At 40.7% G+C, this 13,298-nt stretch overlaps 1 protein-coding gene and 1 pseudogene across 3 annotated transcripts in view; both read right to left on the bottom strand.

The window, feature by feature from the left end:
- The window catches only part of MINDY3 (MINDY lysine 48 deubiquitinase 3), a 120,753-nt gene extending 117,534 nt beyond the window's left edge, over positions 1-3,219 (bottom strand). For 2 of the 3 annotated variants that reach the window (XM_059711579.1, XM_059711586.1), the window contains exon 1: positions 2,891-3,219. In XM_059711579.1, the coding sequence (XP_059567562.1) occupies positions 2,891-2,984 (94 nt within the window). In that variant the 5' untranslated portion in view covers positions 2,985-3,219. The remainder of the gene's footprint in view (positions 1-2,890) is intronic. The other variant, XM_059711570.1, reaches the window with a different exon arrangement.
- LOC132222941 (U2 spliceosomal RNA) lies at positions 1,057-1,205 on the bottom strand (annotated as a pseudogene).
- Positions 3,220-13,298: the final 10,079 nt, after the last annotated feature.

The following is a 13,298-nucleotide window of genomic DNA, read 5'->3' as shown; positions in this document are numbered from 1 at the left end:
TAAAATAAAAACTGGCAAACTCCCCAAAACTCTACTCTTTAAAAGAAGAAAAAAAAGGATTTTCAGGAGAGGAGAGAATTATCTAAAACTGCCAAATGATTTTTAAAAAACAACAACTATGTGCCACTCTTGAGGCCTGTTGTTTAACATATTATCTAAAAATGCCAAATCAATTAAGACAGGGGGGTGGGGGGCGAGACTTTGTACTATGTAAACTCCTGCAGCTTACTGTTTTAACCACATCAAAATAATTAACAAGACCTGCCCTAGAACTCAAGTATGCCTATTCCAAAGCCTGCTTGATAATTGGGGCATCCTCCCATACAAAGTAGTGGGTCCAATTCCTGGTCAGGGCACATACCTAGCTTGTGGGTTCCATCCCCAGGTGAGGCACATATAGAAGGCAACCAAGTGATATATATATCCCATCCATCCTCTCTCTCTAAAATCAATAAAAATATATCCTCAAGTGAGGGTTTAAAAAAAAACAATTTAACATGACCAATCAATATAGTTTCATAAATGAAATATCCCTAGATAATTTTATAAATATTTACTCCAAACTACTGGCACCTATAACTTGCTTCCAACTGACTATTGAGATTACAGTTGCCAATTCAAAGCACAGTTACAGACTGAATTAAAGCCAAAGTTAATGTCACATTATGAATGCAGTAAGGCAGGTACAGCAGAGCAATGTCTCTTGTGCCTAGTCCCATAATCCCACGTGACTGCCACAGCAATTGTTCACAATGGATTCTGTCTCTAAGAATGAATAAATTGAATAAAACGGTTAATATAGCAAAACCAGTAACAACATCCTTCTGATTCAGAGGTGCAAACTTAAAAACATGTATTTGATTGCCTGAAACCTTGATCAATGTAAGACCTTGAAGAACTACATATACACAATATAACTGCACTCTCTAAAAAGCCAAAAAATAAATAAATTCTTTATTTTGAAATGGTATTGATTGAATGAATCTTGTTAAGGAACTTAGGTTGATTACAAGATGGCAGAGCATTAGAATGTCATTATAAAGTTCTATTTTAAATAATGATTATCCATCAAATAAATAATAATTTCTTGTAATTGTCAAGTGCCTACCAGAGAGAGATCTTTGGCTTACTCTACAACCAAAATCTTTTTAAACTGATAAGAACAGATACTACACTTGATCTTAGCCAAAAGGCCGAGAAGCGATGCCAAAATCTTTTTAAATTAAGCTACCATTTTCTGAGTATTTACTATATGTCAGGTACTGTGCTAAGCACGTTAAGTATAGTTACATGTCTTTAATCCTCACAACAACTCTATAAGATTGACACCTCTATTATCTGCATTTTACAGAGAAGAAAAATGAGGCTTAAATAAGTTAAAGAATAGCTTAAACCAAGAACTCAAGTATGCCTATTCCAAAGCCTGCTCTTAACCATTACAAGAACTGCCTCTCTTAATTCTCCTTGAATCTACATTATAGTATTAATATAAATGAAGCTGAATATTATCTTTTTCTACACTGTAAATGTTTAATTAATGTTGGCTAATTCCAGGGGAAGTAAACGTTTCTTAATCCTCCACAGTCTTGTGTACTTTACAGCTGTTCACAATTAGAATAAATAAATCAAAGTGGAAAGTATGTTTTCAAAATAAAATCTGCAAATGTGGGTGTCCAACCTTTCAGAAAATATTAGTTACATGACTTAAGCAAACTAATTACACATAAATTCACTCCCAATTTCTATCAATTTGTGTGCGACTTTGGCCTGGTCATTTACCCTTCCTTCATGACTCATCTGCAAAAAATAGTGATAGACTATATAACCTCATGATAATACATTATTATCCTAATTTTTTACCAGCTGTTAAAAGATAAATATCTGGGAGCCAGAAAGGTTTACTTATACCTGAATTTATATTACAGAATACACATTATCAGGTAGGGACAGATTTACTATGCTAAAATTCCTCCAAATCCTTTGAGAACAGGTATTCTCTAAAAAAAGTTTTAATAATAATAGTTATAAATAGCTATTACTGATTGGCCTGTTTTACATACACACCTACATTACTGATACCTTACTAACAAAAGACTATGCTCTTAACCTCACTTAACTTCGCCAGCCTTAAGTCACCTTAAGTGATGTGTCCGCTGTGTTATAGTACTAAAACTTAAGAATTAGGTATAAAGTGCCTAGTGAAGGGCCTGGCACAGTGCATTAATTTAATAAATGTGATTGTTATTTCAGTATTACTCATATTATCAATAAAACTTCTTATATAACTCAAAATCTTGACTGGGTAATTAGACTGCCACAGGAAATGCTATGATTTATATACCTTTTTAACTGTAACTGATACTAAACCATCTCAAAACCGGAGATACTTTGGGTGAAGAAAACACTTTGTAGCAACCAACACTGTCTTTATGTAGTGCGTACCATGCCTAACCACATAATTAAAACACAAACAACAAAACTGCTTTTGGGATTAGCCATTCTACTTTACAGGGGACTCCCCTCCTTTAAAATCAGACCAAACGCCAATAGCATACAGCCTTGTTAGGTGCCCACGATTCAGGCGACCACAGCCCTTCTCGGGAAACTGACCCCCGGGCGCAGGGCACACCTCGGTGTCACGCAGCCCAGCAGCCACCCTTTCTCCTCTCCAGCCGCAGGGCGGTCCCGGGAGCGGCGGGGGCGCTTCGGGCTTTAATGTAACCATTCTCCTCCTCCACCTCTCCCTCCAGGGCAGGCAGGGCGTTTCTAGCAAGTCCAGTTCCTGAGCGGGGCGTGGGAATGGGGACAGAGTGCGGGGCGCGCGAGAAGCGTCACGGCCGGACCCAGAGCAAAGGAGGCGGCGCTGGAAGTGGGAGCCCGGCCCGGGTACCTTGCGTCCAGCGGCAGAAGATGGTGTCAGAGAGACCGGGACTGCTCTTGGTGCCCCACACCAGCTCCACCAGCTCTTTAGTCTGTTCGGACATGATGGGGTACCGGCGAACGGGTCTTGGCTTTCAGGACTCCCGCCCCGGAACATGGGGAAGGGGCGGCTCCGGAGACAGGAGTTGCGGGACGGCAGAGCCAAAGCCGCTGGAAGCTTAGACGCGAGGCCGGCGAAAGGAGAAAGACCTGCATGCAGGGACTGCGCCTGTCAAGCCCGCTCCAGCGGCAGCTAAGTTTCCCGTACCGGAAGCCCCGAACCACCCACTTCCGGCTCCTCTCTCGCTACCACCCCCACCACACCCAGGAACCCGGGAGTCACCTCCCCGGAAGCGGAAGTGGAAAGAGGTGCGGACCTCTGTGGAAGCCGCTGGTCATCCTGAGCTCAGTCCTTGGCCCGAAGTGTTTTTATTTTACAGGGAGGAAGGGAGAGAGAGACATGGACGTCGCTGTAAGAGACAAACATGAATGGGTGGCCCCCTCATGCACCGAACCGGGGAGGAACCCACAACCTGGGTATGTGCCCCGCGGGGAATGGAGCCCGCCACCTTTTGGTGTCAAAGGATGCTCCAACAGCCTGAGCCACACCCGCCGCGGCAGAATGGAAGCTCTGGTATTGGCAGGCACGGCACATCCGTGGGCGCTGCCATTTTTCTGAAATCCTGGACACTTCCTCTGCACACTGCTGTGGTCTTAGCTGGAGGCTAAGTCCAAGCCCTAGGCAGGGGCCTAAAGCCGTGGTCGGTAAACTGCGGCTTGCTCGCGAGCCACATGCGGCTCTTTGGCCCCTTGATAAGTTTTAAAAATTTGGCTCTTAAAAGAAATTTCAGTCGTTGTACTGTTGATATTTGGCTCTGTTGACTAATGAGTTTGCCAACCACTGGCCTAGAGCATACCCTATTCTTTAAAACTTGTAATATTTATGCTAAGACCATGGTTGAGTCTCAGTGAAGAAACATGCATGTTTGTGTCAAGATCCCCCCATTAGTTTGAAGGCCGTCAGCCTCTGTGCCTGGAGAAATAAAAGTTGAACCAACTATTAAAAACATAAAAACATAACTAAACGTGGCATAATGTGCATTAGAAATGTCTCTACCAGGTGTAACGCAGAATGACAAAGCTATTTGTAGGAAAACAGATTGAAACTAGCCTGTTTGTAAATGGTAGAGCATTCTTATTTCTACTTTTTGAGACTGTAGGACAGTGATGGCAAACCTTTTGAGCTCAGCATGTCAGCATTTTGAAAAACCCTAACTTAACTCTGTTGCCGTGTCACATATAGAAATTTTTTGATATTTGCAACCATAGTAAAACAAAGACATGTTTTTTATATTTATTTTATATATTTAAATGCCATTTAACAAAGAAAAATCAACCAAAAAAATGAGTTTGCGTGTCAGAGGTTCGCCATCACTGCTGTAGGGTGTATGGGGAACACCTGAGCTAAAGTCCAGGTTTGAATCATTGTCAGGAATTCAGTTAAAGGTAGTGGGTGTGGAAACTTCTCTTTGTGCTGCTTAAAAAGAAGAGATCTTACCATTCTCTGACCTTTGAATTTTAAAAAGGACAAAATTTGTTGGGTTCCTTACAGTTTGCAAATAAGAGGGTTTTGCTAATTTATGCTTTATTTCTGACTTCAGCAACCTTTGCTTTAGTTAAAAAGAATTGTTCAAAGTGCCTGACTCATGACCATAGACTTCCTCCTAATTTTTACTTCCTTTACACTATTTTTTGCAAACCAACCTATTCTTCAAGATTTAGTAAAAATGCCATTTTTTAATAAAGCTTTCTTCAGTCCTTACCATCTCTAAAGTAAAAACGTTGGCTCCTAAAATTTCATAGTACCTACCTTATCTGCTTATGACAATTACTGTCATTCTTATATTTGCAAAGAATTATTTACTCTTCCCCAAGATATAAATTTATGGAGGCCAAGGAACTTTCTTATTCATAGTAGCTAGTATGGAGCCTTGAACAATGCTGGATTTCAGTAAGTATTAGTGAAGGAATGAAACTTTACTATAACTTAAGAATTCGCTATCTTCCAGCAAATGAGGGATCAGGGATATAGTATTGACTAGTACACTTAAATCCTATATAATAAAAGGCTAATACGCAAATTGTCCCCTCAACCAGGAGTTTGACCAGGGGCCAGGGCCGGCCCGCCAACCACCTGGAGCCCCTCCCCCCAGCTGGCCCAGCCTGATCGACACCGATTGGGGTGGGCCACCCAGACCCCCCACCCCTGCACGAATTCGTGCACCGGGCCTCTAGTGTCTAATTAATTTGCATGGTGGTTTACATCTTGCATAATTATTTCTCTTCCTGAAAGACAAAGGGTTTGTGTTCATAGAGCCTAAAAGAGGCATACCTCTAAAATCACAATTTAGAGGTCTGCCACACTTTTGCTTTCCATTCATATATAGTAATATAGTACATCACAGTCATTTTCTTCCTATTAATATATAGATAGATTTTATTAGCTATCTATAGATATGGAGAAAAAGCTATTCTTTTAAAATGTAGTTTTAAAAATGGAATATTTCTTTCCAGGCTGGTGTGACTCAATGGTTGAGTTTAGACCCATGAACCAAGAGGTCACTGGTTTGATTCCTGGTCAGGGCAAATGCCCAGGTTTTGGACTTGATCCCCAGTAGGAGGCATGCAGGGAATAGCCAATTGATGTTTCTGTCTCATCAATGTTTCTATATCTCTATCCCTCTCCCTTCCTTTCTCTCTCTAAAATAAATCAATAAAAACATGTTTTTTTTAAAAATGGGATATTTCTTGCCCTGACCTGGTGTGGCTCATTTGTTTGGAGTGTTATCCCTTACACCAAGGAGCTACTGTTTCCATCCGCAGTCGGGGCTCCTGTGGGGATCAACATTTCTCTCTCACATTGCTCTCACACTGATGTCTCCCTCTCTCTCTCTCTCTCTCTCTCTCTCTCTCTCTCTCTCTCATCAATAAAAAAGGCATATACTCAGGTAAGGATTGAAAAAAAAAGTTTTAAAAAAAGGAATATTTCTTGATCTGTGATTTTTCTTTACTACTTCACAGTAACAAAATTAATTCCTTATTATCAAACTCTAACTGTGTTAAATTCTTTTTCTGTTTTTCCCAAAACTTCCATGACAAATAAAAGCACAATAGCTTCATTACCTGTGTCCTACACATTTCCATGAAAAGAACAATTCTCCAACTGGAAGTCCTCAACTCCTATTTTAGTGTATTTGTACCACCACTTATCAAGGAGAAATCAAGTCTTTTTAAAAAATCCACCCTACAATAAAATTAGTAAGTTCTAGACAGGTTAATAAAACTATTTCATACTCATTTCATAATGCAATTATTTAATTTATATGGCCTATGTCTTCCAATAACACCATCAATCTACCAAAGAAACAAAACTCTTTGCATTTTCCTAACCTTATCTCAGCAGGATAAATTTTTTTACAAAGCATACTGAGTTTCTTTTAAACCAAGTATTGTCATACTACTAGTAAAGGATGACACAGTACATCATTTCCCAAAGCATTTCCTATTAGCATTATACTTTATTTCTGACTTCAGCAATCTTTGCTGTAGTTAAAAGGAATTGTTAAAAGTGCCGGAACCATATCCAGATGTTGGAGAATGGTTTTTATCATTAAACTAGAGGCTCGGTGCATGAATTCTTGCACAAGTGGAGTCCGGCCGGCCTGCTCTGATCAGGGCCAATCGGAGCCAGCCGGCCGGGGGGAGGGGACATGGGAGATTGGCTGGCTGGCTGCAGTGCACATCATAGCAACCAGTCGTTCCAGTTGTTCCAGTCGTTGGTCATTCTGATCGCTTGGCTTTTATATATATAGATGTTGGGTTAAATAAAGTTAAACAAGTTGTTCATTATAACTGTTCAAGAGAGAGGATTGTATTCAGTGTTAAAAGACACATTTGAATTATTTTATTCACTGAGATTCTCGCACTTTTGTTCTGAAGAATATTGTTTAGGAATTGCTGGTATAATGGAATAGACTTATGATTAGAATTAGAAAATATGAATGTTAGTTCTTATTTTAGAACTCACTGTGACCTTGGATGAGTCACTTAACTACTTAACTAGCTATAGTGGGCTTACTTCATCTACAAATGAAAGGAACTAACTCTTAAGATCCCAGTTACTTCAGATCCTGTCTAGTTTTATGATATTAAAAATTAGCAGTTTAGAAGTTAAAATACATGGAAAGGTTGGAAAGAAGAAGAATATTGAGCAAGTAAATAGAGTAAAGAGATAATTTAGCATTATTCTTCATTAACACAGAATAAAAGAGATTATTTGTCACTTATCACTTGCTTGTGCTAATATTATAAAATAAGATCAAAGCCCAACTTGTGTATCAATCCAAGACTGCCTATATTAAACAAGTATATAATATTTTCACACTTGGATGTGTTGCATGCATCTCAAACTAAATATGTGTCAAGTCAAACATTTTTTTTCCAAAAAACCTGCTCCTCTTTCAATGCTTCATAATCATTTAAAGGCACCATCATCTATAGATAAGCACATTTTTTAATGTTCTCAGGTTCTATTGAAAAAAATACCCTCTTGAGAAACTAAGATGGCGGCATAGATAAACACCGGGAAATTGCTGCTTCCCACAACAATTGATAAATGCATCAAAAACACAAGCCTGACATCACCCAGAACTACAGGAGAGCTGGCTGAGTGTAAATTCTACAACTAGAAGGAAAGAAAAGCACACTGAGAGCCAGAGGAGCTGAGGAGGTGGAGTGCAGAGGTACGGGGGCTCGCGCGCGCGAAAAGGGTCTGGCACCTGAGGACGCGGCTGTCTTTCTGAATCCGGAGGGAGACACAAGCTCCCGACGGCTCTGAAATCCGGTTCCGGGAAGTCTCTGGGGACCCAGGACTCATACAGGGAGAAACTGGTCTGTCTGGCAGCGGGCGAGCTTGAGGACAGCTTTCCCTCAGAGGTGCTTGCAGCCATTTCCAGGACACTGGGACTCGCGACTCCTTAGGGCGGGGCTTAGGCTCCGCCATAGCTGCTTCCTCCACCCTTTGATTCCTTGAGACCCTGCACCGCCAAGGCTGCGGCAGAGGCTTTTGCATATGAATGCCCCAGCCATTTGCAACCTGTAATTACCTAACCGCAGCCGGGCCAGATAGACCCAGAGCTTCCAAGAGAAGGCCCAAGGCCCCACAGCAGCTTGCATTGCTACACAGCTGAGCATCATCAGGGCACTTCCAAACTCCAAAAAAAGGAAGGGGAATCTGCAGTTCTCTTCGTAGTTCCTGCTGTGTAACCTCAGGCAGAGGCTAAATTAGCACATCCTTAGATCCAAGAGCCACTGTACCCAGTGGTCAGAGGGGGACCATCCAGATCACAACTCCTCAGATCCATAAGGGACACACTCAGGGTGCAGTCTCAGTGAGCACCAAAGCTGCACTGAAGCAAGTCTTGCCCCAGAAGGGTGTCTCCAGCACAGAAGTTCTCCCGCTGCAGACCCAGCTGATTCTCATAGCCAGTTGGCCTGGAGGTCAATTCCTCCCAGTGATCCTACAACAACCAAGGCATAGCTACAACAAGACTGTGCACAAAGCCCACAAGGGGGTGCACCAAGAGTGTCCACCTCAGGTAACTGGGGAGGCTGAGCCACTGGGCCCTACAGGACACCTAGCACACAAAGCCACTCTATCAACACAGGGAAGCAGCCAAAATGCGGAGACAAAGAAACAGGTCACAAATGGCAGAAACGGAGGAAAGCAAACGACTGGATATAGAGTTCAAGGCCACGTTTATAAGGTTTTTCAAGAATTTTATGGAAACCGCCGATAAATTTAATGAGTCCCTCAATAAGTATAGTGAGACCATGGAGGACATGAAAAAGGACCAACTAGAAATTAAGCATACACTGACTGAAATAAAGAATAATTTACAGAGATCCAACAGCAGACAAGAGGATCCCAAGAATCAAGTCAAAGATTTGAAATACAAAGAAACAAAAAATACCCAACTGAAAAAGAAAAAAGAAAAGAGATTCCAAAAATATGAAGATAGTGTAAGGAGCCTCTGGGACAACTTCAAGCGTACCAACATCAGAATTATAGGGGTACCAGAAGAAGAGAGAGGGCAAGATATTGAAAACCTATTTGAAGAAATAATGACAGAAAACTTCCCCTACCTGGTGAAAGAAATAGACTTACAAGTCCAGGAAGCGCAGAGAACCCCAAACAAAAGGAATCCAAAGAGGACCACACCAAGACACATCATAATTAAAATGCCAAGAGCAAAAGACAAAGAGAGAATCTTAAAAGCAGCAAGAGAAAGACAGTCAGTTACCTACAAGGGAGTACCCATACGACTGTCAGCTGATTTCTCAACAGAAACCATTCAGGCCAGAAGAGAGTGGCAAGAAATATTCAAAGTGATGAATAGCAAGAACCTGCAACCAAGATTACTTTATCCAGCAAAGCTATCATTCAGAATAGAAGGTCAGATAAAGAGCTTCATGGATAAGAAAAAGCTAAAGGAGTTCATCACCACCAAACCAGTATTATATGAAATGCTGAAAGGTATTCTTTAAGAAGAGGAAGAAGAAAAAGGAACTCTTACCATTTGCCACAGCATGGATGGAACTGGAGAGCGGATAAATACCACATGATCTCACTCATTTGTGGAATATAATGAACAACATAAACTGATGAACAAGGACTGATCCAGAGACGGAGAGGCATTGATTGGACTGTCGGGCTTTGGAGGGAGGGTAGGGGAGGGTGGGGGCAAGGGGGAAAGATCAACCAAAGGACTTACATGCAGGCATATAGGCCTAACCAATGGACACAGACAACGGGGGGGGGGGGGGGTAGACGGTAACGTGGGGACAAGGACACATATGTAATATCTTAATCAATAAAAATATATTTTAAAAAAAATACCCTCTTTGAGGATCACTTGAGAAATTAATAAAATAAACTTATTAATAATAACTACATATAATGATTATGGGACTTAATACAAACCATATTCTATCTAATAAAAGGGCAATATGCAAATTAACCATCACTCCATCACAAAGATGGTGGCACCCATAGCCACAAGATGGCAGCGCCCAGTCCCCTCAGCCCCACCAGAGTCTCCTAGTCCTGGGGGGGTAGCTGCTGAGAGCGGTCAGTGTAAGTAGCCTGATGGAATGCTTGCTTCATCACTGTGGCAATGAGGCAAGCGTCCTGCCCTGGCTGCAGATGGCCTCTGGGCAGCGTGTGCGTGGAGCAGCTGGGGCAGGATGCAGAGAGCCTCTGGATCGCGGAGAGCCTCTGGGCAGCAGGCACAGAGCGGCCAAGCCCCGCAGAGAGCAGAAAACCATGCGGAGTGGGCCTAAGCCATCAGGATTCCTGGATTGGAGACGGCTCCCTGAGGGCTCCCAGATGGAGAGGGTGCAGGTTGGGCTGAGCGACCCACCCCCCATGCACAAATTTTGTGCACTGGGCCTCTAGTGTAAAATAAATATGCATATTGATAAATACTATTCTTGAGTTAGCTACATTAATGGTTTGAACAAAATACCATGGGAGCAAAAAAAAAAGGAGTCATTATTTGTACTGGAGAAATCTTCAGAGGTTTGAACTGGTCATAATTTTTACTAGAAAAGAGGGAAGGGTGTACATTTTAGTGATGAAATACTACTGTGACAGAACCTGGCATGAGTGTTACTAGAGAGAGATGACTCAGGAATGTCAGGTTAATGAGGGTACCATAGACTGAATCGGGTCTCCATTGAATCGATATGTTAAAGCCCTAATGCCCAATGTAACTGTATTGGAGATAAAGCCTGTAAACAGGAACTAAAGTTAAATAGGCTTATAAATATGGGGCCCTAATTGAATAAAATTGGTGTTCTAATAAGAAGAGGAAGAGGCACCAGAGATCTCTCTCTTTCTCTCTCTCTCTCTCTCTCTCCATGTGAAAGCAAACAAAAGGCCATATGAGGACACAGCAAGAAGATGCCTGTATATAAGCCAGGAAGGAAGGCCTCACTATTAAGTTCCCTGATGGCACATTGAGGTTGTACTTGCAGCCTACAGAACTGCAAGAAAATTAGCCAACCAATCCTTGGTATTTTTTTATGGCATCCTGATCAGACTAATGATATAGAGGACCAGAATCTTAAGAATACTGAATATAGAAGGTAATATTTATTCATCACATTTTGTGCTAGTCATGGTACTAAGCTCTTTTTAAATTTTTAATTTTATTATTGAAAGTTATACAGATATCCCTTTTCCTCCCTCACTGACCCCCTCCAGCCCGCACCTGCCCTCCCCCAAGCATTCACCACACTGTTCTCTTTGTCCATGGGCATGGATGTATGCATATAAGTTCTTTGGTTACTCTCTTCCCACCCACCAACCCACCCATTCCTTCCCTCCAAGATTCCACACTCTGTACCATGCTTCTATGGCTCTGGATCTATTTTGCTCATCAGTTTATTTGTTCTTTAGATTCTATGTATGAGTGAGATGATATGACCCTTGTCTTTCTCTAACTGGCTTATTTCACTTAGCATAATACTCTCCAGGTCCCTCCATGGTTTCTCTAAGGGTAAGAGATCCTTCTTTTTTAGAGCTGCATGGTATTTCATGTTGTAAATATACCACATCTTTTTTTATACACTCATCCACTGATGGGCACTTGGGCTGATTCCATATCTTAGCTATTTTAAATTGTGCTTCTATGAATATTGGGGTGCATATGTTCTTTCTGATTGGTATGTTGGTTTTCTTAGCATATAACCTAGAAGTGGGATCACTGGTCAAATACCACCAGCATATTTCACAGATTTAGAACAAATACTCCAAAATTTATTTGTTCTAGATCTGTGAAATATGCTGGTGGTATTTTAATAAGGATTGAATTGCATTGATTCTATAGATTTCTTTGGTTAGTATGGACATTGTAATTATGCTAATTCTACCAATCCATGAACATGGTATATTCTTCCACTTGATATATCTTCCTCTATTTATTTTTTCAACATCTTGTAGTTTTCTGAGTACAAGACTTTTACCTCCTTGGCTAAGTTTATTCCTAAGTATCTTAATTTTTTTGTTGCAATTGAAAATGGGGTTGTTTGTTTAGTTTCTTTTTCTGAGAATTCATTATTTTTTAAAAAAATATATTTTATTGATTTTTTACAGAGAGGAAGGGAGAGAGATAGAGAGTTAGAAACATCAATGAGAGAGAAACATCGATCAGCTGCCTCCTGCACATCTCCCACTGGGGATGTGCCCGCAACCCAGGTACATGCCCTTGACCGGAATCGAACCTGGGACCCTTGAGTCTGCAGGCCGTGGCTCTATCCACTGAGCCAAACCGGTTTTGGCGAGAATTCATTATTGTTGTATAAAAAAGCCATCAATTTTTGGGTGTTAATTTTGTATCCTGCTACATTGCCAAATTTATTAAATCTAGTAGTTATTTTGTGGAGTCTTTAGGTTTTTCTATATACAGTATCATGTTATCTGCTAATAATGAAGGTTTTACTTCCTTCTTTCCAATTTGGGTACCTTTTATTTCTTCTTGTCTGATCACTGTGTCTAAGACTTCTAGTACTATGATGAATTAGAGTGGTAAAAGTAGACATCCCTGTCTTATTCCAGTTCTTAGGGAAAATGGTTTTAGTTTTTGCCTATTCAGTGTGATGTTGGCTGTATATATGTCATATATGGCCATTATAATGGGGAGGTATTATCCCTCTATTTCCACTTTGCAGAGAGTTTTTATCAAAAATTGGTGTTGGATTTTGTCGATAGCTTTTTCTGTATCTATTGATATGATCATGTGATTTTTGTCTTTCAATTTGTTTATGTGATGTATCACGTTTATTGATTTGCAAATATTCTATCAGCCTTGCATCCCTGGAATAAATTCCACTTGGTCATGTTGTGTGATCTTTTTAATATACTGCTGGATCTGATTTGCTAATATCTTGTTGAGGATTTTAGCATCTATGCTCATTAGGGATATTGGCCTGTAGTTCTCTCTCTTTGTTGTGTCTTTATCTGGTTTTGGAATTTAAAAAATGCTGGCCTCATAAAAAGAGTTTGGAAATATTCCTTCATCTTAGATTTTTTGGAATAGTTTGAGGAGTGTTAGTTTGAAGTGTTAGTTCTACTTTGAATGTTTGGTAAAACTTCCCTATATAGCTGCTCGGACCGGTGCTTTTGTTATTTTTATTACTATTTCTATTTCCTAAGTTGTTACTGGCCTATTCAGGTTTTCTGATTCTTCCTGATTCAGTTTTGGGAAATTGTATTTTTCTAGGAATTTGTCCATATCATCCACATTGTCCAGCTTGTT

This window comes from Myotis daubentonii, chromosome 1, assembly GCF_963259705.1.
Source record: "Myotis daubentonii chromosome 1, mMyoDau2.1, whole genome shotgun sequence".
NCBI lineage: Eukaryota > Metazoa > Chordata > Mammalia > Chiroptera > Vespertilionidae > Myotis > Myotis daubentonii.
The sequence above is the reverse complement of the archived record's forward strand: the minus strand, read 5'-3'. Positions and strand labels throughout refer to the sequence as shown.